At 52.4% G+C, this 24,693-nt stretch overlaps 1 protein-coding gene across 1 annotated transcript in view; it reads left to right on the top strand.

Moving 5' to 3' along the window:
- Positions 1 to 24,430, top strand: part of LOC144732617 (insulin receptor substrate 1-B-like) — a 72,864-nt gene extending 48,434 nt beyond the window's left edge. Inside the window, 1 exon segment of the mRNA XM_078614112.1 lies at positions 23,308 to 24,430. Coding sequence (XP_078470238.1) covers positions 23,308 to 23,312 — 5 coding nt within the window. The 3' untranslated portion in view covers positions 23,313 to 24,430.
- The last annotated feature ends 263 nt before the right edge of the window (positions 24,431 to 24,693 follow it).

Here is a 24,693-nt window from a genome sequence, read left to right as displayed (position 1 = left end):
CCGCCGACTCTCCGGACACGGCAGTAGAAAACCGTCTCCGAGGCTTTAAGAAGTGGTTACGCAGGAGCAGCGTCATGTGACATCTCCAGGGCAAATCGTACAAAAACACACGAACCCACCCCCCCCCCACACACACAACCCCCCTCCCTCCCCCGCTAAACACAAACCAAATTGGTCCAGCCGGTTACGCTTATATCGTTACGCCTTCGCCCGTCGTGCCGGGGGTGACGGTGTGGGATGGTGGGGGGGGGGCGTCGGGATGGCGGGAAAGGAGCTGTGCCCGTGTCGCGCGCGAAGTGCGCCCATCTCCTCGAAACGGCCGCGCTGGCACGCTGGGGCTGCGCGAGGTGACCGGCACGCACTGGGGGGGGGGGGGTGGGCGGGGTGGCAAGCAGACGGTCAAGCGGGCAAGCGGGTTGGCAAGCGGGCGGGCGGGCAAGTAAGGTCTTCTGGAATCCACCGCTAAGCCTCTGCAAAGTGGCTTCCGTGTGCGGCGGCGGCTCTCTGAGCGGCGGTGACGGCGCAGAGAGGCCCCCGGGTCGTGTCCTGCGCGGACACCACGGCGAGACGCCCCGCCAGGCCCCCCATCCTCCGCTGGAGGTCGTTTTCTGTGCTTCTCCCACTGCTAATCTAAGCGCTCTTAAGTAATGTGCTTCCCTTTATTTCCTGGTCATTACTGGCAAGCTAATGCCAGGATATCTGATTAAGCCCTTGTATATCCGGTAATGTAGGTCTCGACATTATATATAGGGTACGTAGCGCTGCGAGCGTTATTTTGTTTTTGAGTAGGCACTCGTGTTTTTTTGTGTCCCCCCACAAATAATGCTCGCCCGAACGTCGATTTTCGTGAAGCGAGAGACAACAGAACGTTATGTTGCAGGTGGTGGTGATGGTGGGGATGGTGGTGGTGGGGATGGTGGTGGGGATGGTGGTGGGGGGGGGGGCGGAGAAAAAAAAGTGAGAAGTCTTCGCGCTTTGGCGGCTGCGCAGTTTTTCTTCGGCGTGTTTTCGGGGGTCGTGCCGCCCCGTGTAACTTTTCCCCGAAGCGCCGTGTCCGACCTTTTCCCTCCAGGTGCAGGGCGCTTCTTCGGGAAACCGTTTTTAACGTTACCAACATGGAGCGAAACCTCGGACATCGTGCCGAACAACACACAGCGGCACGATCCGAAAACACGTCGCCACGGAGCTACAACACGACATTCAAGCAGATTATGGCAATACATTATTTGACATTTGCAGTCTTTAAACCGGCGTCGTTTTTATTTATTTAAAAGATTTGGGGTGGGGGGGGGGGAATGTATTTGTGGCACGATGACCTCCGTGATTGACAAGGTCATCCCGGAAAATTCCTCGCCGAAATTGCAAAGTGTCTGCGAAGGAAACTCTCTCAAAGTCTCGACGGAGACCTTTCGTTGGTCACCCCTGTCGGGCAGCGGCGGCGACGTCCGGCAATGTTCCAAGGAAGCGGAGCCTTCAGACTTGAAAGGGTCGGTGGTTCCTTCGCCTCGATGTGGTTTTCACGGCGATGTTGAGCAAAGACTGATGTCTCGGAGCGATTCCCCCGTAGGGCCGTTGGCAGCGGTGGTCGTGCATGTCGTCGTGTGCGTACGTGCAGCGATTGGTCGATTCGTTAACGTGTGCACGTCCGGCCCGTTTTTGTCAATCCGCTGCTGGATGAGGGCCTCCTCGTGGCCATGCGGGTTTTTTGACCCCATGAGGTTATTTGACCCTACTTCACCCTCTGCTGTATGTGTGTATATTGAACTTACTTTGCACCAGACGTAGCCAACCCTGCTAATCGAAGGTGTGGGGGGTGGAGGGCAGCAAACTAAACACAAGAAGCAGTTGTAAAGAAATGAGTTTTCTATCTAGGTTTAAAAGTGCATATCAGAAGGATACGCAGAGCGTAGGTGTGGAAGCATATAAGTTGGATACGACAATTGATTTCGCTGCACATCCCTCTGCTGGTGACCACGCAACCCTGGCAAGCCATTTTATTTTTATTATTATTGCAACCTGACCGTGAGGGGCGATCACCCATCCAAGTACTATCCAGGCTCAACAAAAATCCCGCTTGGCTTCCGATGTCAGAGTCGTTGCTCCGTATCGAATCTCAATCTCACGGCACGCATCAAATCACAAACTCGTTCCACAACTGGCCCCGCGAGTGGCAGGGGCTGGGCCTGGAATTCTGGATGCTCGCCAGCCAGGCAGGGGCAGCCCTTTGTAAATCGGTCGCTCCGAAATCTTAGTCTGAAAGGTTATTCTACCCCGTGACCCCGAGGTCAAGTGACGGGCCAATAAGCAGGCGCCGATAATCCGAGGTGGTGATGTCGCGCGTCCCGTGCCGGGACGGTTGAAATCCCGCTTGGACCGGCGATTCGTCCAGTCCGCCCACCCGGCTTGGTGATGGGAGGTCGTTCCTTTTCTCCATTGAGAAGGAGCCACTGGAGCTATTAGGAAGCCATTGGCGCTATGCACTCTTAAATCTAGATTGCAAACTAATTTCTTCAAAGCTTATTTTTGTGTTTAGTTTGATGCTCTTCCCCCGCACCTCATATTAGCACGGTTGGCTACGTACGGTGCGAAAGAAGTTCAGCATACGCACGTGGAACTTCCTCCTCCCAGGCCATCCATGCCGTTCCACTCCTCCATCTGCCCGTGACCTGACGGCCTCTTCCCTCGGAACGTACGCGCTGTGCAAAATAAGCATCCACGCGACACGAGGCGTCGCACTGTTTCGCCGCAGCCCCTCGCTCTGCGGTGGCACCCGGACGCCGTGTAAATCCGCGTTTTTATCCGCGTAATCCCATAATCAGTTCATGCACTACAGGTGCGCGGTGGACTTTTTACATCGCGGGATCGCGAGAGGTCAGGGCGCCTTGAGAAGGCCTTCATTCGGCAGTGGGTAGAGCATGGCTAGTGATAGATAGATAGATCGTTTATTGTCATTGTCACCAGTACAACGAAATTTAAAATGCTCACCAGTCAGGGCATCATTCATAAATTTAAATTAAATAAAACAAGAAAATAAAAATAAAATTAAATGAAAGATAATCAATTTATACTATATATGATGATTGTATCGTTTGCACAGGGGTTGGGGGAGCGCTTGTAGATGGAGTCACGGTGTGGTCATTGATATCATCCACGATTAATACCAACGACGTGACGGGCAAATTTGACCGGCACCTCTAAAAAAGGTCGCGACGTCCCCACGGCGAATGCTGTCGATGCCGTCAACGCCTCGCCATTACTTCCTTCCCCCTGCTAGAATCTGCAGTTGCTGCAAAAGACCCACCGCTCCAAGCTGTGCTGAGCATGAATGGGGCGCGATGTCTCTAGAAAGGCTTTGTCTGCATCAGAGTAATAGGCAAATAAAAGTTGAATAGGTCGTAAAAAAAAACATTGTATCGGAGCTAAACTCGCACTTTCCCGTAGATATTTCGTGGTATTTTTTGTTGTTGTTCATGATAAGCACTCTCCTAAAGTGTCATTAAGCCTTGAGTGCAGTGCAAGGCCGTAGGTGATGAGGGTTGTGATGGAAAGGCGGCATGTCCGTGGGGTGACGGTGCACTCAATATCTATTTTGTGAATGAGATGGTCTTACGGGCTTGCAAGCATCACTTAACAAGTTGACACTTTGGCACAAAGCGCCTTGAATGATTTAAGAAGGTGAAACTTGTTTGTGACGTGGTTCACATCTTTCATTTAACCACTTTGATATTATTTTAATTGTGGTTGATCTGGGACAGGGGTTGGCAACTTATATAAAATTCAGTTAGTTCGGTCAAAATAAACTCCCTCTATTTCAAGAGCCGCGATGCACGCGAATACAAGACGGTGGTCTTGAACAAATAACCGGTCACCAAGCAGTCCTTAAAGAGCTGCGTGCCATTCCAGAGCCGCAGGTTAACTGCCCCTGGTGTGGGAGATCAACAATATTGTTTTTGTGGAGGGGACACAAAAAAAAGCAATGGCTTCTCTTGGAGAATGTGTGACAGGGGTTAAGCTGGCCAATAGATGCACAAGGTCAGAGGTCGGGGAAGGGAAGGGCATTGCAAAAAACCGGAGACAATTAAAATCGATATTGATTACTTTTGTGTTCAAAAAGAATGCAGTGTGGTTGTCGAGCGCGCTCTCATTTGGCTTAAGAAAAAAATTCGAGACAGGCCCTTTTGTGATCGGGTTACAAACTAACAGCGCGCAAAAGTAATCGCTGACTGGTCGACGCAATCAATCACCGTTTCAAATCTACGCGGGAACCGTTGGTGGAAACGGACTTTTATTTGAAAAATTTCGTGAAATAAATCCTGCGGGGGAAGAAGAAAAAAAAGGCCACGGGTTCAATTATCCCGAGGTCGTTGACAAAAAGACGCGTCTGGACGAGGTTGAAAACGACGTAGATTTCCGCCTCCCGCGTTCCTTCTTTTTTTTTTTGGGGGGGGGGGGGGGGGCACACCCATGTGAAACTCAGTCTGTGACCCTCAGACACAGCTTTTTTTTACTCTGCTTGACATTTCCTCCGCTTGACATAATCGTCGCAGTGGATTTTCAAAAATGTTATTGTGACATCTGGAGGCCCTTCGGCCGTATTAGTGTGCATCTGTTTAGTCTGTCCCTCAACACGTTTGGGCTTCCCTATCAGAATGTGACAATTTTCACAGCCCTGGCGCGAATGCGACCGTCTGCTGTGTGTGTTTCTGTAAATGTTTTTTTTTTCTCCTTGGCCCTGTTTATATAACTCGTTGTCTGTACGTTGTGCTGAAACGTGCAACAATTTTCTTGCCGTTTTTTTATTCTCTCCCCCCCCCATCGCATCATTTCTAATGGGGTGTTGTTGGCACACTGTTTAGCATACCACGCTGATGAACCCGGAAACCTGAGTTCAGTTCCTGGCCACAGCTGTGATATCTGAGACCACCCCCCCCTTCCTCCTCCACCCCTCTCATCATTAACCAGTGTGGTGAAGTATGGTCAGACATCCTCCACGAAAGACACGGAGTGTCGGGAGTCTACTTCCAGCAGTCGATCGATTTAACCTGTCACATTTATAAATAAGTATTCGGCCTGGAGTCCAGGAACTCATTGTATGTGCTTATTGTAAGATTTTTGTTCAGCCACTTAATGAGTTGTCACATGAATGTGGGAGGAAACCGGAGTGCTCTGAGAAAATCCACACGTGCAACGAATAATCATTTCAACGATTAAAATAATTGCGGCTAAAATGCTCATGTAGCACGCGTGGAACCCTTAGTTTAAGAATCAATATTTTACTAACGATGCAAATAATACGCCCGTGTTATCTTTTGGCGACCGAGCGAACAAGACGGTGGAAACGCCTGCACACGGCGTTGAGTTAAACCGATTGAAATTGCGGAGCGGCGAATAAAATGAATAATAAGTCCGTCGCCGATTTGACGCGTTGAAGCCACGTCAAGGAACGCGACAGGTGGCGACGTCTAGGTGAGGCGTTCGTTCCAGCAGCGAATCGATCGTGGCGACGATGACGATAAGGATGCCAAGGAATGCAAATCGTGCCTATAAAGGTTCCCACGGCCGTCGCGTGGATGGAGGCGCCGGTCCGAGCGTTTGGGGGGGGGGGGGGGTCACGTGGCGCTCGTTTACGGCGGCGGTGGCGGCGGACCGTTTGACCATTTATTTGTGACTTCTCCCCGTAGCCGTGCTATTGCTCGCCGGCTCCGGTTTTTCGTCACGCGACGTGTTTATTGCAGGATGCAGTCCACCGGCGACAAGGTCTGCGTGACGGCCTCGAGCCCTTGACCCCCACACCGCCCCCCCGTGCAGCCCTCGCGAGATGCGGACGCTCTTATCTGACATTGCCCCCCCCCCCCTCACTTTTTGTGTTTCTTTCGTGGTGCCGCGTTGCGACGATGGGTCGCGCGGAGGGATTGATTTTTTTTGTTCCTTGCGGGATGGAAGATTTTTTTTTTCCTCCCGTGAGGAAGTTTTGAAGGAGGCAGAGTCCCAAATTGGGAACCCAATCCGCGGGTACGTTTCGAGACAAATGTAATAATTTAACGAGCCCTCGTCATTTACCCAATTCGACGGAGTAATGACACGTAACGTTTATTCATGGGTATCCGTGGCTTAGCCCGTGTTGTCCCGTGGGGCTTTCTGGCCTTATCTTCGTGGTTTCCTGCCTCTTTGCTTGCCAGATGTTTGGTTGCAAAGAGCATAGTTCGCAACCATTACTGTGATTTTCATGAAATTGTAAGTTGCGCTCGTAGTTACACTCGTCAGAGTAAATCTACCTGTGTTTACGTCACTGCCTGCAGGCGAAATTCCAATCACCCACGTCAACATGTGCACATTAACGACTGCCGTTCACTCACAATCGCAGTTCGTGCTGCGATCTCCGCTCATGTCAATTATGACTCCTGTCATTTAGCATCGGTGGCAAGTGATATCACAACCCGCCCCGTGGCCGACTCGGCCTTCACTGAGTACTTGGCACAGCGTGTAAACATCACCACTGAGGGGTCAAAGGTGGCCGTGCGTAGTTCTGGCCACACCACATCGCGGCGCTTGTGACCTAATGGGATCACGTCACGCCTAATTGGCTCCATCTCATTGCCCGCAGTTTTAGCTGCATCTCTAAATGACAATCGTACATACAGTGTCACGGCGGCGAGATGTCAACTACCTCGCCTGGTATGCAGGAGGTTGTGGATTTGATCCGGACCCCGATGCTTGTGTATTTGGAGTTTGCACGTTCTCCCCCGCTCTGTCTCCGGCGACCAATCCTGTGACCCCGTGGGGCGTGACTGGGATCTGTGTCGCGTCGGTGTGCGTCACCCTCGTGTGCATTTCAACTGAGATGAATATCCCGGGATGAAGACAAAAACTCAAAAACTTGAGGGGAATGAGAGCGGCGGATGGGGCTGTGATTTGGGTGGGCTTGAGGAAATCGGTAAAATTAATTCAAACAATTTACGCTGATTGATGGACGATGCTTAAAATATTAGCCTTGGGCTCGCCGCGATTGTGCCTTTCCCGGGCCTTGCGCTCAGGCTCCCGTCGTGACGAACGGCACTGTTTTGTTCGAGGCCGTAATAGACCTGCGCACGGCGCCAATAACTTACATCCCAGTAATCTTGCGAGGACGTCTACTGAGGAGATGGAGCGACGAAATCGGCTCAAGTGCAGGCGCTCCGCGGAGTATCACGGCATCGCGATGCGTGGTGTTGAGCATGACCGATGATGACGACGGTGATGCTGAATCGCACCGCCACAGGGAGGAGTGGTGGTGCAGTGGCTTGAACATTACGCTGTGGATTGGCCAATCGCCTGAGTTCGATTCCCAGCCCACGTCTGACACGGGCGAAGCGTGATCACTCTCAACAGGAGCATTGAGTGACACCCCCCCCCCCACCTCGTAATACTGGCACTGCTGTGGCGAAATGTTAATTTGCCTTGCCTGGTATACAGGACGACGTGGGTTCGATCCTGACTTTCACGACTGCATGTTTGGAGTTTGCATGTTCTCCCCGTGGCCACGTGAATTTTTTTTCCGGGTCCTGCGGTTTTTCCCTCCACAGTTATAATCAACGTGCGTTTAGAGTATTTGGCTGCTATGAATTTCTTCGTGATAAGCCGCTCCGTTGACCTGTCATTTGTGGCCAGGTCACTTCTTAAAAACGGCTATATAGCTCAGTGGGCCTTGCATAATAAAATAAAAAATAGTTTAGTTTAATATGCTTTGTGGGTTTTCTCCGGCTTCTCCGCTTTCCTCCCACACAAAGCCAAAAACACTCTGTTCATAAAATTAGCCAAACGTCCGAATCAGACTCGGTGGTGAGACTTGGTAAGTTGCCATACTTACAATCTTCGCCATCGCCCCGTTGCAATGCGAATGGCTATCGTGCAACAGACTAAACGAAAAGGGTGGGAGGGGCGTGGTGCACTACAAACACGGCCGCCTGGTGCACATTGAATATCGCTAATAAGCGTTCACTTTTGATAGGTATCACCTTCCTTATGTAAAACACGCTCACTCCACAGCCGTGTAAGTGTCTTACATCAATAGCGTGCAAAGGGCAATTAACGCCGCACATGCAGTGAACCCTAATGACGGAGATCCAGTGAAACCCTAATTCCCATCGAGGGCCTTTGTCCAGAATTAATTCATCTTAACGCTCTATTTCACACGTAAGATGAAGGTTGCAGCGGCTGCTTTTCGGCGTGAGCGCGATTTCTTCTTGTTGTTATTATTATTTTTGCGTTCATCAAAAAAAATCGTGGCAACAAAAACAAATATGTGGTGCCACGTTCGCGGGTTTGAAAAAGCCTTTTCGTAAATCCGATATGTGAATTCCACTCCGTTAGAACCATTTCTCCTAAGTCCTGCAAAATGGGTAATTGTTTAAATGTTCCCGTCAGATATCGCGATGAAAGTGTAAAACGATGTGCTGCAGGCTTTGTCTGGTCATTCCCTCACCCGAAATGGTACCGCAGGACTGCAAAAATGCAAGAATAGATTTGAATAAATCGATCCCATTGGGATATCAGTCGCAACAACCAATGGCAGCACCTCCCTTTGCCACACTCAGTCGGCGGCGAGCACACAGGCGACGCAAAAAAAAAAACGCTCTAATTCAATCGAAAATTAAACAAACGAAAAATCCAACGGACGTCGTACTTCGTCGGTTAATCGACCCTAACAAAAATAAATCGACAAATTTAAACTTGAGTGCGTGCGTGCATTGGCGGCGCTATTATAACTGTCACCTATGTGACCCCGGCCCGCTCGAGAGGTTTTTCAAGGATACAAACGCGACGGCGGATGGCGGATGGCGGAATCCGTGGCGGCAGAGGTCTATAACCTGTGCACGTTAACTCCACAGGTTGTGCGCCGTGGTGGCGAGATGTTAACTCCCTCGCCTGGTATACAGGAGTTCGATCCTGAGCCTGACGCCTGTATATGTGGAATTAGCGTACCTCTCTCCCCATGGGTCGCGCGGATTTTTCTCCGGGTCCTCCGGTTTTCCCTCCACATTTAGAATTGACGTGCGTCTCTGATGACGGACGCTTGTGTTGCGCCCGAAACGTCGTGATTTATTTTATTTTCTACCTACGTGACTTTACCGAAAGAACCAAAGAGTATGGATTCCTGCAGTCACGAAAGCTTCAAATCAAGATTGAACTCTTTAATAGTTTAACACGTCGGCTTTCGCGACCAATATCATCCATAATACAGGTTTTGTTTGGTGGACTTCTCCACAAATCTGGCTGGTGGGTGGTTTAACGACACATTTATATATTTAAGCGATCTAACCCAAATCACCTGTATTATGAACTTTAATATGAATAACAATGGCCCAAAGGCCCAAAACAACAAGCGACCAGCAACAAAAAGCACGAGTTAACATGGCGTCATAGATAAAGAGTTCGAAAAATAAGAATATGTTTTTACCGTTTCTGGCAATAAAACAGGAGGTGTTTCGATGTTCTAACGCCAAAATAGAAACCTGTTTGCAAGGAATCAAGCCTGCATTAACCACACGTACTTGTGGCGAACATGCAAATAAGCATGCTCTGATAATAATGTCAAATATGCATCGTCTTTGAAATACTACTGTAAAGTGCTCTGCAATGTCGCCCCACAGGATTGTAGCAACGGAGAGGCACAGTGCAATGCTCTTTCGAATCTGCTATCAATGCTGTTTGTGATTTGAAGGGAGGGAAAAAAGAGCGCCACACTTAGTGAAGAAATAAAAAAAACTCACATCCGTTAAAACCGAAGGAATTTCTATTAAAACCGAGGAAGGCACTTCATCAATGAAGAGTAGTGCATCGGATTTTGGACCGCATCGCAGATAACCACATGGCTAACAGCTGGTTTCCACAGCAGGGGCCTTAGGCAGCCACAAGCCTGGGCCAGCAGAGGTCCAGACAGCCCCCCCCCCATCAACTCACCCCCCGCCCCCCCCCCCGCCGCCTTCTGCACTTCCATCACGGAATTATTGGCGAGGAGGTTTTTACTGTTACGAGGTAGCGTTAGAATAGGCAGTTAGCAACTACCGCTTCCTATTTAGACGATTCACACTTAGCGTGTGTGTCCTGGACACGGGAGCAGATCGCATTTCCTCTCGCTGACGTTTCCTCTCCGTGCCGTTTCCTCTTGGTGACGTTTCCTCTTCGTGCCATTTCCTTTCTGTGCCGTTTCCTCTTGGTGACGTTTCCTCTTCGTGCCGTTTCCTCTTGGTGACGTTTCCTCTTCGTGCCATTTCCTTTCTGTGCCGTTTCCTCTTGGTGACGTTTCCTCTTGGTGACGTTTCCTCTTCGTGCCATTTCCTTTCTGTGCCGTTTCCTCTTGGTGACGTTTCCTCTTCGTGCCGTTTCCTCTCCGTGACGTTTCCTCTCGGTGACGTTTCCTCTTCGTGCCGTTTCCTCTTCGTGCCGTTTCCTCTCGGTGACGTTTCCTCTTGGTGACGTTTCCTCTTCGTGCCATTTCCTTTCTGTGCCGTTTCCTCTTGGTGACGTTTCCTCTCCGTGACGTTTCCTCTCGGTGACGTTTCCTCTTCGTGCCGTTTCCTCTCGGTGACGTTTCCTCTTGGTGACGTTTCCTCTTCGTGCCATTTCCTTTCTGTGCCGTTTCCTCTTGGTGACGTTTCCTCTTCGTGCCGTTTCCTCTTCGTGCCGTTTCCTCTCCGTGACGTTTCCTCTCGGTGACGTTTCCTCTTGGTGACGTTTCCTCTTCGTGCCGTTTCCTCTCCGTGCCGTTTCCTCTCGGTGACGTTTCCTCTTCGTGCCGTTTCCTTTCCGTGCCGTTTCCTTTCCGTGCCGTTTCCTTTCTGTGCCGTTTCCTCTTGGTGACGTTTCCTCTTCGTGCCGTTTCCTTTCTGTGCCGTTTCCTCTTGGTGACGTTTCCTCTCCGTGCCGTTTCCTTTCTGTGCCATTTCCTCTCCATAACGTTTCCTCTCCGTGCCGTTTCCTTTCTGTGCCGTTTCCTTTCTGTGCCGTTTCCTCTCCGTGACATTTCCTCTCCGTGACGTTTTTATTACCGGACCTAAATTGATGCCGTCTGAGTACATGAGCGGTAGTCTTCTGTACCAATCTGTGTAACTTCATCATTGCAACGTAATACTGAACAGTGGTTTATCCGCTATTATTGTGTATCCACACTTTAGACTTTTACCCATGCGGAAAACCACAGTTAAACACGGCCTAGAGGAATATTTTTTCCTCCAGATTCAGGACACTCCTTTTTTCCATCTTAGATCATTTGGCCACTTCCGGAAGATGACACCCGCTGTCTCACCTAAACTAAAACTAAACTATGTTTATTTTACCAGGTAAAACCCACCGAGCCATGTAGCTCTGTTTCAGAAGCGACCTGGCCACAAGTGATAGCCCAACGAGAAGTGACGTATCATCACGTGGACATTTATAGCAGCCAAATACTCTAAACCCGCGTTTCTAAATTGGAGGGGAAAAACCGGAGAACCTGGAGAAAAATCCACACGACCACGAGGGAGAACAAGCAAACTACAAACATACAGGACTCAGGGTTGGAATCGAATCCACGACCTCCTGTATACCAGGCGAGGTAGTTAACATCTCGTCACCGCATTACCTGTAATGCAACAGACTCAGAATAACAGGAGACATTTGCCACCACTTTAGCCGCATCGCTCTTATCTCTGCGAAGGCTCGGGAAAACGTAGAGAATAGTTGCTTGAGTAAAGTTAATTCTGCGTGCTTTGATGTGGAGTCGCCGGTAATTAATCGGAGGGTTGGATTCACCGTAAAACAATTCTCTCCACGGGCCGTGGCAATCTGGCAGCGCATGCATCACACCGGCTATTTGCTAGGACCAGCAAGCGTTGTCCTCTCATTAACCTCGGCACGCCGAGCGTTTGCTCAGCATTTTTTTGCCAAACTTGTGATCGATCATCGATCTCCCGCGGAGCGGTTCCGTACGCTGTCGCGATTGTTGTATTTGCGATTTTTTTTGTGTGTCGGTATTCGAGCGTTAGTTTTTAAAAATTCGTCTCGGTTTTCGTGCTGTGCCGTTTGCGATGTCCACCCCCCTCCTCCCCCCGTTCGTTCTGTCCACTCTGCCTCTCTGACCTCTTCCTGCACGAGTACTGTGAAGTGGGGCCGTCGCCCAAAACGTCACTTACGGTATATATTTTTTCCCTTTTGAGGCTCGCGGTGTTATTGACGAATGTGGGTTTTGTTGTTAGGTGCGCTTGTTTCACTCCTGCCAGCCACCTTTTGCCCACAGGGACAGCTGACCCTGGGGGGTTGCCCTTTCGAATGTATAGGGAGGGGGCACTCTATCAAAAACAAATTATTTGGTGCTGCTGATGTTGCGTTGGCAGTGACGCACAGTCACAGTTAATAAAAACAACTCAACACGTTCGTCACTAACACTGTGTGCGCGGCCTTCGAGTGAAAATATAAATCTTAAAGGCGACGTTTCGCGCAGTGGCCCTTTTTTTTAGCCCTGTGCTATGAATCATTATAATTACGCGTGTGTGCACGTATCTGTGTGTGTGTGTGCGTGTGTACGCGCGCGTGTGGTGCCAGTGTCAGGTGCCGTACGCGCGCGCGCGCGCGTGTGTGCGTGTGTGTGTGTATGCACGCGGGCGTGATTGGCGGTGGCACGTGTGCCCGCCGTTGTCTCTTGACTGGCACCGGCCCACACACACACAGGGACACACACACACACACAGGGACACACACACACACAGGGACACACACACACAGGCACACACACACACACAGGGACACACACACACACACAGGGACACACACACACACAGGGACACACACACACACACAGGGACACACACACAGGGACACACACACACACAGGGACACACACACACAGGCACACACACACACAGGGACACACACACACACAGGGACACACACACACACAGGGACACACGCACACACAGGGACACACACACACAGGGACACACACACACAGGTACACACACACACACACAGGGACACACACACACACACAGGGACACACACACACAGGGACACACACACACACAGGGACACACACACACACAGGGACAGACACACACAGGAACACACACACACACACAGGGACACACACACACACACAGGGACACACACAGGGACACACACACACAGGGACACACACACACACAGGGACACACACACACACAGGGACACACACACACACACAGGGACACACACACACAGGGACACACACACACACAGGGACACACACACACAGGGACACACACACAGGGACAAACACACAGACACGCAATGAAAGAGAACCAAGGGGGCCCGCGCGGGAGGGTGGGGAAAGTTGGAGGCGGTGGAGGGGGGGTTGGCGGGGGGGGGCCGGTAAAGGGGGGGGGGGTGGTGGTAGGCAGAACGCGCGCGGGGGGGGGGTGGAGATTCTACTCTGCCGCCGCTTATTTGCGGAGGGGATGTGTGACCCCACAGCGTGTTGGGGGGGGGGGTGATGCTCGAGTTCCCCAGCTCCGTCACTCGACGTAGATACCAGCGGCACGCCGGACGCTGGGCCCCCCCCCCTTCCCCACCACCACCACGCAGCCTCCGTGGGCATCGTCTGCACCGGCCAGAGCCGTGGCCGCTCCGCGCAGAATTCACGACGATGAAGTCCGCAAGCGTCGCCGCGAACGTCCGGAGCCTCCTATCGCCCCGATCGGCGTCGTCGCTACTTCCATCTTGAGCCGTGTGCCCGTCGTGGGGTGGGTGGCGAAGTGGGCGGGAGGTCACAATCTTCCCCAAAAGGGGCACGTGCCATTTTGGTGGTGGAAGCTTCGACTCGCTTTTAGGTGTGGGAGGTGTTTACAGTTCAACGCTAAGCCGTGCTTGAACAGGGAGGAATGTCTGCCCAGGCAGCCACCCCGCCTCCCTCCACCCTCTCCGCACCAATATGCGTGCATGAGGCATTTGAAGCATTCGCCATCAAACGGCGGCTCGTAAGCTTCTTTTCAGCCAAATCTCACCGTCGCGTACCGCCTTTCTTTCCAAATTAATTACCCGTTACCGTAGTGTAACCGTCGGATTTGATGTCGGTCCTTCTGGAACCGGGACTGGCTTCTAGCCGTACGGACGTGCGCGGGGCGCAACGACAAAGAGCCGGCCGCCCCCCTCGTAACCTTTAACAACAGACGGCAACGCGCTGGTGGCGAGCGGCGGATGAGCACGTGGCACACGGTGGCGGCGGGTGCGGCACTAACGCCAGGGGGTCGGCAACCAAGATAGCAAGAAGAGCAAAATAATTTGTTCCGCGAATTCTGTAAAAAAAACCAAAACAAAAAAACACAACTCGACGTTTCACGGGCCGCACGGGACGGCGGTGGCTCCTTCACGAATATAACGGTCGGGGAAGCCAAAGAACCACGTGCAGCTCCAGAGCCGCAGGTTGATCGACCCCTGGACTCACCACGCACGCACGCACGCAGATGCTGTTCGCTCACGGTGCCGAGCGCCGTAGCTGACGCAGCGCGTCGCCCCTCGCCGTGGGCCCCCCCCTCCCCTCTCCCCCTCCGCGCCGTCTTGTCGCACGTCTGGGAATCGTCCGTCTTCTTATGTCATCCTATACGGCCTCTCGCCGTCGCACGGGCCAAACAACAAACGCGAGAAATGTGAGAGCGCCCGGGCGATGTGCTGATGAGGGCGAAAGCAGATAGTGAGCCTGCATTTGCATCTGCGTCACTCCGAATCGGTTAATCGGCTCGGTCACCGGGCTCGTTTCGTTGCTTTTTGTAGCTCGTCTCGCTGAAAGAAAAAAATGTTCCCATCGCGAAAAGATCGCTTTCCTTATCTGCGTCGGCGCGTTCGTATTACTGCGGAGCACCGCGCTTGGCTCCCTCCTTCCTTGCCTGCGTGAGGTGCAAACCTGCTAAGCAGAGCACCTTGACACGGCGTGCATGTTATACGTATGTCTGTGTCGCGCGTGTGTGCGTGTGTGCGTGCGTGTGTGCGTGCGTGTGTGTGTGTGGGGAGCGGTGGTGTAGCGGTTAGCACGCTGTGCTGCAAACCTGGCGACCCGGGTTCGATTCCCGACCACGGCCAACATCAGTGACGATTATCTGACCCGTCCTGGGCCTCCCCTAGGTCAACTCAGCCTCAAATGAGCACCTTGTGCGATGTGTAAACATCGCCACTGGGGAGACAAAGGCGGCCGGGCGTGGTGTTGGCCACCCACCTCCTCGTGTGCCGTGCCGGCCTTCATAGGTGCTCGCTAACTGCACTTGCCCCTACAGTCTATTAAGGCTATACGGGGGATCTTTGTCTTTGTTGTATAACAGCACTGACCCCAATATCTGTTCGGGCTGTAGGGATGTGGGGCGGGGAGTGATCTTTGCGTTTTTATTATTTTAAAGTCACGTTTCTCGTGAAAATCACTCGATTGATTCCACCTTTGAGCACTTGGTGTACCAGAATGACCGTTTTGTCTCATTCGTATTGTCATCAACCACCATTACAATGCAGGTCACAGCAATACAAAGTTCCCCCGTATAAACCTTGGGGCAAGTGCTGTTAGCGAGCACCTATGATGGCCAGCACAGCACACAAGAGGGTGGGTGGCCAGCACCACGCCCGGCCGCCTTTGTCTCCCAAGTGGCGACGTTTACACACCGCATCCAGGTACTCGTTTGAGGCCGAGTCGACCTAGGGGAGGTCCAGGACCGGTTCAGATAATCGTCACCGGTGTTGGCCGTGAACTCGGTTCGCAACAACAACAACAACAGTGCTCGCACGCCCCCAAAGTTGTGGGCGTGCGCTCGCGGCTCTCACCAGGGAGACATGTGGTTCGTATGATCGCGTGGACTTGTTGTTGTGAGCAGCCAGGGCTCTGAGAGAGTGCATTAAAGGAGCCCAGGTAAAGCAAGAGGCATGTGAGCAGGAACACGTGTGGCGCGGTGAGCGGGGGATTAAACGCGGAGCGATCATCAAAGGACGCTCTATTTGCGTTCAGTTTTAGCTCGAAGCTTCCCGATTTGTCGTTTGCTGGGTGGTGGAACGCTCGCAACGTGTCTGCGGTGATGCTGTGGCGAGATGTTAACTGCCTCGCCTGGGATACAGGAGGTTCGTGGGTTAGATGCCGACCCTGACGCCTGCTGCTGTATATTTGGGAGGTTGCATGTCTCTCTCACCGTGGTTGCGTTTTAAACAGGCGTTGAGAATATTTATACATTTCCACGTGATAAGTTACTTCGTTGAGTTATCATTTGTGGCCAAGTCGCTTATGAAAAAGAGCTGCATAGCTCAGTGGGCCTTACCTGGTGAATAAAAAATAGTTTAGTGTTTTACTTTTGTCACGGCAAACGGTGAATCAAGGTCAAATTGACTTTCTGCGCAAATGAGCATTGAAGCGGTGCTTACACCTGTTTACAGCCCCGACTGAGCCCGCGCAGTGTAAATTACACGTTCCCGTGGCAGGGGCGAGGCTCTTCATATTGGAGCCACTGCTGATTTCCCCACTATTTGTGGTCCTCCGAGTAAGAAACCCAGGAGGGGGGATGATGGGTTGTGTCAACTGCCGGCCAGGGTTTGAACCCCCGCGACCTTTCCGATTGCGAAGCCGCTCCCTCTGCCGCCGAGCCGCGTGGCCTGGCGAGATGATGGGGCGAAAGGGGTGACATCACGTCGCGTGCAGCGCCAGGCGACGTGGATTTTAGGGGAGCGTTGGGGGGCGGCGTGGAGGCATGCCGGACGCCCTGGGTGTACCCAAGCGATGGTGAAGCCCCCCCGGAGGAAACCTTCGCGATGACGTAGCGTCGGTGATCTCTCATCGAAAGAGCTGGCCTCCCGTAGAGTGAGACGTGGAGACTTTTTTCCCATTGGGAACTTCGCACGAACATCATTCCCCCGCTCCTCCCCGGAGATTCCTCAGTCACCCACCACAGCCCCCTGTCCCCAACCCCTGTCGCCGTACTCTCCTCTACCAATCTAAAACTAAACTATTTTTTATTTTACCAGGTAAGGCCCACTGAGCTCTATAGCTCTTTTTCAGAAGCGACCTGGCCACAAATGATAACTCACCGAGGCGGCTTATCACTTGGACATTTATAGCAGTAACCAGATATTTTTCGATTAAAAGCTTTCGTGACTGCAGGGATTCATCTTCTTGGTTCTTTCGGTAAAGTCACGTAGAATGGAAATAATAAAATAACAAAAATAAAACATAATAAAATAATATAATATTATTTTATTATGTTACCGAAAGAACCAAGAAGAAGTAGCCAAATACTCGAGATGCACGTCGATTCTTAATGTGGAGGGACAAACCGGAGGACCCGGAGAAAAAATCTACGAGACCGCGGGGAGAACATGCAAACTTCAAATATACAGCAGCAGGCGTCAGAGTCGGGATGGAACCCACGACCTTCTGTACACCACCGTGGCGCCCCAGCCCTGGTGCTGACATCACCGAGACGATCTCTCCCTTCTTCCCTTGTTGTGAACCCCAAATTTGGCACGCAGGAAATGTTAAAAGTGTCTTGACAGCTGGGCTTGGTGGTGGAAATTCACCGAGCCCGCGGACCGCTTGCTGCTGTGGGCGTGTGTGTGTGTGGCCGTGTGTGGCCGTGTGCGGGGAGCGGTGGTGCAGTGGTTAGCGCCTTGCGCTATGAACCCGGCGGCCCAAGTTCGATTCCCGCTCACGGCCACCAACAGCAATGATGACTATCTAAGTCGGCGCCGGGCGTGGTGCTGGCCACCCACCCCCTCGTGTTGCCGTGCCGGCCTTCGTTGGTATTCGCTAACAGCACTTGCCCCAACAATCTGTCAAGGATGGGGGGGGGGGAGATCTCTGTGCGTGTGTGTGAGTTTACTATACGGAGCGCGCACACTCAGTGTGTGTGTGGCACGCTCACATTGCAGGCCTCATGTGACTTCTTGCAACGCCTAAGCCTAATGGAACATTCAGATAAAATGACCGTGAACAAAAAACGAAAAAGGGGGAGGGTCCACAGGAAGGTTACACAGAGGTTACAAGTCTCGCGACACTCCACTCATTCATAACGTTTGACCTTGGTCGGTGTTGGAAGTGAAAATTGTAAGTGAAACTCGCGCCGCGTGCTTGTTTGGTCTGCGCCTCAGTGTGCACTCGCGGCTGGACTGGCGAGGCGCGTTTAGAATGAATCGATCCGCTGTCTGCGCGGAGGAGGGAATGAATAAATGAAGGCGCAACAATTCCCAACGTACGTCTCGTCACAGCTCGCGCGTTCCCGACCCCAGTCGTGAAGGCAGCATGTCATTTAAACAGACGAGTCGCCCGGCCGATTTAATGGGAAGGGCCGTTTAAATCGTGGGTGCCGCGGTGGCGAGATGTTAACTACCTCGCCTGGTATACAGGAGGTCGTGGGTTCGATCTCGACCGTGTGACGCCTTGAGTTTGCATGTTCTCCCCGTGGTCACGTGGATTTTTCTCCTGTTCCTCCGGTTTTCCCCTCTACGTTTAAAAACACGCTTTCAGAGTTTTTGGCTTGCGAGAAATGTCCACGTGATGAGCCACTTGTAGCTCAGTGGGGGCCTTTTCTTGTTAAAAAAAACAAATTGTTCAGTTTAAATCACACCGTCGTCGTCGTCGTCGTCATCCATCGTGGGTATAAACGGCACGGCGTTTGCACATCGTCGATGGGGGTCCTTGCCCGACACCTGTTCACGGCCGATTTTGCGCGTTTTTAGCGCCAGGTCAGCCACGTGTTCCGTCTCCGAAGGTCGTGCTCGTCGACGCTTCCCCGCTGGGTTTGCGCCGACGCTCAAAATCGGCTTTCCGGCTGTGCTGTTGGCGAGTTCAAGGTCGGCACCTGGATACGCCGACGAGATGGTGTTCGTAAATCGTGTGCGGTTAGGAAAAAACGCCGTTTCTCAATTTTGTTCGGAGCAATTATTTGCGTTTTGTAGGTTGTAGCTGTGGTTTGCATTGCTCCCGAAGCGAAACTTGACCTGTTCCTCGGTGCCTTCCCCTTCATCAACATGCACGGATTAGTGCGGTGGAGAAGTCTGGTCAAACCATCCCCATGGCCCATGGCTGACAATCCTGTGTGGGAAGGCCTTCGTTGCAGCAGTGGATTGAAATGAAAGCCAAGAAAATTGGTACATTTACTGTCGTTATCATTTAACTTTTTGCAATTGTGCAATTTTCACGAGGACGTGTCGTAGCAGCGCGGTGTAAATAACTTGCCTTGCCGATCCACTGCTGGATGAAGGGCTCCACCACACGGTACTTCGCAGTAGTTTCATTCCAAACTCCAATGTACTCGCAGACGGGTGCTTCTCGGTAAACACGCGACGTTGGGCCCAACGTTGGTCGACGTATTGTGTTCAACTTTCTTTCGCGAAGAAGCGTCAGTTGACCCAACATTCGCCCGTTTGCTGGATTTGCTGAAACTCTCATCTCCGTTAGCCACGTTATACTGTCGTGGAGTTGCGTGACGTTATCCCGGCAGCATTTAGATGTCTTTGATTTTCCAAGAACACTTCGTTCAAGCTGGGATGTACAATGGGCTACACCTCAAAGGGTCTATTTATACGCGGCTAAGTGCACGTGAGCGCTGGGAAAGGCACTGGGTGCTAAGAGGCCTCCGCAATCAAACGCGGAAACTTTCCAAAGTAATGTACATCAACGTCCCGTGTTCTGTTCAGCGCGTGCGTGCGCGTGTGTGTAGATGCGCACGCCCGCCCGTTTGCTCGCTTATATTATTTGTGGATATTTTTTTATATTACGAATTTTATCATAATTTACTTTTTCCAGGAAAGTCATAGGACTGGTTTTGAGGATGTTCCTGAATTGGGTTTTTTTTACTCGAGATGTTTTCAGACAATTCATGATGAGAGAGTGTGTGTATAATGTACGCGGGAGGAAACCAGAGCACCCGGAAAGCCTTGCGCGAGGGGGAAGCACTCAATCCCCGTACAGATGGAAACAGATGGCGATGAGTCAACTTGCTGTCCTGCATTCTCCCAGTGATCCAGGGTGCATGACACCACCTTGACGCTCACGGGAAGGGAGTTTCACAACATCAGTGTGCAGCGATCCACCGACCCTCGCTGCCTCCTCCGGCGCCGGATTCGAGGTGGCCACGTACTGCAACGTAGCCACCGCCACCACCGCCCCCGGCTCCTGTAGTTTCGTTCCTTCCACCCCCCCGTTCCCGGTCGTCCCCGCCGAACGCACGCCGCTCTGGGGCACCGCGATGGGAGTCGCTCGTCCTCCGCATAACGAAAGAGCCGTTGCTGAATGGAGCGATTTAAAAATAATCGCCGTGCCGCGTGACCGACTTCCGACGCTTCAGCTGGCGTGCGCCCGTACGCACGTGTTCCTAATGACATCATCGCTCGCTCGGTGTCCTGAAGTGGAGCCCACATAGAAGCCGCGGGTCCCCGTCTAAATAAAGGGCTGACAATGCGATGTGACGAATAGGCTTGTGCGCAAGTGTGCGTGTGTACTAGCGTGTTTGTGTGTGTTTGTCGATGTGGGGAGTGGTAGTGCAGCGGTTAGCGCGTTGCGCTATGAAGCCGGTGACCCGAGTTCAATTACCGCTCACAGCCACCGACACCAGTGACGATTATATTATCTGAACCGGTCATGGGCCTCCCCTAGATCGACTCAGCCTCAAATGAGTACCTAGTGCAGTGTGTAAACATCACCACTAGGGAGACAAAGGCGGCCGGGTGTGGTGCTGGCCACCCCACCCCCTTTGTGTGCCGTGCCGGCCTTCGTCGGTGCTCGCTAATAGCACTTTTTCCCCACAGTTTTTCAGGTTACGTGGGGCGCGTTTGTGCCCGTTCCTATGTGTCGTTATTGGTTTGATGCAATGGCTGAACACGTAACATTCGTACGGTCGCGAGGTCGCGCGTTGAACTCCCGGATCGGGTCGAGCTCGGCACATCGTCCCTCTGCTGCCAACAAACACCGGTGCCCGCTCTGTGACCAATTCACGGGCGGCCGTGCCAACTGATTATGCCAAGCCCCTTACCGTGGAAAAGTAGAATATACGCCGCTGCCTCGGAGTCGCCGACGCGCGTGGGAGCTTCGACGTTGTCCCCGGCGGCTTCGGTTTTTATTTAATTCCGCTTCCTTGGCGTGTGCCCCCCTTCCCACATCCCCTTGGAGAGAAATGTGGGGCCTCCAGAACTGCTTTTTAGTGTTTATGTTGTTGTCCTTTGTCCCCGCACTTCGGATTAGCAGTCGGCTACGTATGGTGCGAAAGAAGTTCAACGCACATCAAGCGAGCGACGTGGCACCGCTCGGTGTCTGTTGGCGCAGGTGCCGGTCTGCATCGAGCGATAATTTGCCGGCATCCTCCTCCTAATACCTAAAGCCAAACTTTTTTTTATCTTACCAGGCAAGACCCCACTGAGCTAATTCAGCTCTTTATCAGAAGCCACCTGACCACAAATGATAACGCAACGAAGTGGCTCATCATCGCGTGGAAATTTATAGCGGCCAAATACTGGGAACGCGTGTTGACTCTAAGTGTGGCGGGGGAAAAACTGGAAGACCCCAGATTTAAAAAAAAATCCGCACGACCACTGGGAGAACATGCAAACCCCAAATATGCCAGCTTACGGATCGCGTGCAGTGCCACGGACTTGCGAGATTTCGAACTGCGCTTCGCAGCGTCTTCGAAGCCCTTTCTTCTGGCCACCTCATGCGCGGGCTTCCTCCCACTTCTAGATTTGAAGCTTTCGTGACTGCAAGGAATCATATTCTTAGGTTTTTTCGGTAAAGTCACGTAGGTAAAACATCAAAATTAATGAAAATAAAATAAAATAAAAATAAAAAATCACGACGTTTCGGAGGCAACACAAGTCTCCGTCATCAGGTGGGACTGTCACAGCCGAATTAGCTGCATCTTGAATCATTGCCTCACTTGATGCAGCTAATTCGGCTGTGACGGTCCCACCTGATGACAGAGACTTGTGTTGCCTCCGAAACGTCGTGATATTTTGTTTTTATTTTATTTTATTTTCATTAATTTTGATGTTTTACCTACGTGACTTTACCGAAAAAAACCTAAGAATATGATTCCTCCCACTTGTCAGTGTGTGGCGGGGCGCGGCGCACAATCGTGGCCTTCAAGTGCACACAGCGTGGCACAAGCGCCGTGGTGACGTCACCGTCGCTTCGTTGGCGAATGGCGGTCGTTGTTGTTGTCACTGCGGCAGCGTGGCGTTTGTCTTGTGGTTGCTCATGGACACTTTTGCGTTTTTATGCAAATTCAGGTCACCCAACGAACACCTGCAATTGTTTGTGTCTTGCATGACGGGGGTACTCTCCCGAGTGTGATGTTAAAATGATGGACAGTGTATTGCCGTCCGGTCGTCGGAAGAGATTTGTCTTTAATGCCCGTCCAATTTTTTTTTTACAACTGCACTTTTTAAACACCTTTTTTTAAAGTCTGATTAAAGTGACGCATTCTCAACGATGCTCAAAATAAGATTCGCAATTGTGTTTGATGCGTGCGCAGCGCATTCCATTGTTAAATCCTTAAACGTATACCGTGCGTGTGTGCCGAGCGCTGCAGCAAGTTTTGACCTTTGCTGTGCTACAAACAATTTTTTTTACCTTTTTTTGTTTGTTTGTTACTTATCTCGCGTGCATATTTCGTGTACATATCTCGTTTCACGGAGAATTGGCGTCATTTACTTATTTACACCGTGCGCAATTACCGCTCACGGCGGCTAAATGATGTAAGCGGCTCGCCTAGCAGAGGGGGCTTGCAGATTGCAGCGGCGTGGTGAGGCGGGCGGGCGGGCGGTGGGTGGGGGGGTGCGGGTCGGGATTAACGCGCGCCACACACACACATACACGCGCTCCAAAGTCCCTGCCTTACAAGGCCCGTCTGCTGGCTCACTAACCCATCACCCTGTCGCCGGTCTACTGGTCGGACGCGCGCGCACACACACACACAACAACGCGCACATCCCATTTGTGTCCGTCACCGTGCAGCTGTCGCGCGCCTCCCCCCCCCCCCTCCCCCCCCGTGATGGGCGCTGAACCATCTTTTCCGCGTGAATTGGCCGAGGCAGCTCGAGCGTTTGAACCGCCGGACGCTTGGAAACCGGGCCGCTCGCTCGATCCCGGCCGATGGATCGATTTCCCCCCCCCCCCCCCTCTTTGCCACCCTCTTCAGCCCGGCAGGTCAACACGACCGCCTGACGTCGATGCCGAACGACCCTCGGTGCCGAGCGAGCGTTACGCGCCGCTTTGTACCCGTTCGCGGAAACCGCTCCATACCCCGGGGCCCACCCCCTAACGGTTTGCGCTGTCCCGTTTTTTGTCGTTCCTCCCGACCTCAGGTTAAGACGCCCCAGAGGAAGAAGAATGAGGAGGAGGAGGAGGAAGAGGAGACTTGCGTCTGACTGTAAAACCAGTAGTGGCCTACCGTAGTGCATTTCAAACACACCGACCTCAGTGCCATCGTCCACTCGCGTCCCCGTGTGGACGCGCCGTCTCGCCCGCCCGCCCGCCCGGGAGGAACTCCGCACGTCGTGCCCGCTCGCTCCTCCAATGAGAATCTCAGGACCTTTCTGTGCTTTTTTGTCATCGTCCTTCATTCGCCAGCCCCCCCCCCACCACCCTCTCTCCACCACCGCCCCAACCCCCGCCCCAAATGACTTTACGACCTAGCGGGGATCAAAAGGGGAAAGGCTTTTGCTGCACACGTGGGTGTAGTGCAACGCATCGTACTACCCCGAAGCTCCCTACCAGCAGCCCAGTGTGCTATTATGATAATCGTTGTTGTTAGTTTGTTCCGATTGCTTTTTTTTCTTCTTCTTCTCATGAACATCCTGTGAAGGTTTTTCACGGTTTATTTGCGCGGCGCGGGGTGACTAACTAGACGACGGCAGTTTTGCATATCACATTTTGCCCCAAAGCGTTCGTAGCCGCGGTACTGCTGATGAGATGTTGGGGGGGGGGGTGGGTGGTGGCCACCGATTAAATGAAAAAAAAATGTGCACGGATCGTCCAGACCGCGCCCCGTTGCCCACAGCTTGCCGTTGGCCGCGCGCAAGGAATCGGCTCGGCAGCCTCCGATAGCTCTCACCTCACCGATGATGCATTTTTGATCGTGCCTTTTACTGTGCAGTTTATGAGCAAGTCACACTACTGTCAACCAGCGATCGTCGCAGCAGCTGTCATCCAGTGCCCCCCCCCCTTCCCGCCGCCGTCACCCCACTCCTCGCCGCCCCCCCCCCACCTCCGCCCCGTCACTTCTTCACGGCGTTCGCTCGTCGATCGTTAAGTTATGCAGAAACACTTCCTGGCCGCTGTGGAATCGTGCCTCCCGTGAACGGACTACCTCGGCGTTCGGGTTATCGGCCCACCCTTGACTCTGGTACTGTGCTCCCTCGTGGGAGCGGAAAGCCTTAAAAGGTAGACGAAACAAAAGACACCCTCTGTTTTTTTTTTTTTGGGGGGGGGGGGGGGGATGGGTGAGGGAGGGGTTTAACGGTGACTTTTCCTTAGGAATTGTATCCGCGTACCGTTCAAAGACGAGCGTAGCTCCGCTTTCGTTGTGAACAGGGGGCGGGGGGGGGGGGGTACTCGCGTGTGCGTGCTTACGCTCGTGCGCAAAATCCGACTTGAACAAAGTAACTTACTTTTGGCCGAATTATTGGAGAGGGGTGGGGGGGGTAAAAAATTATTAATCGCCAAGAAACGCATGACTTGACAGACGAGGG

The sequence above is a fragment of the Lampetra planeri genome, chromosome 43, assembly GCF_965212315.1.
Source record: "Lampetra planeri chromosome 43, kcLamPlan1.2.h2, whole genome shotgun sequence".
Lineage (NCBI taxonomy): Eukaryota > Metazoa > Chordata > Hyperoartia > Petromyzontiformes > Petromyzontidae > Lampetra > Lampetra planeri.
This window is presented reverse-complemented; position numbering and strand designations above follow the sequence as displayed.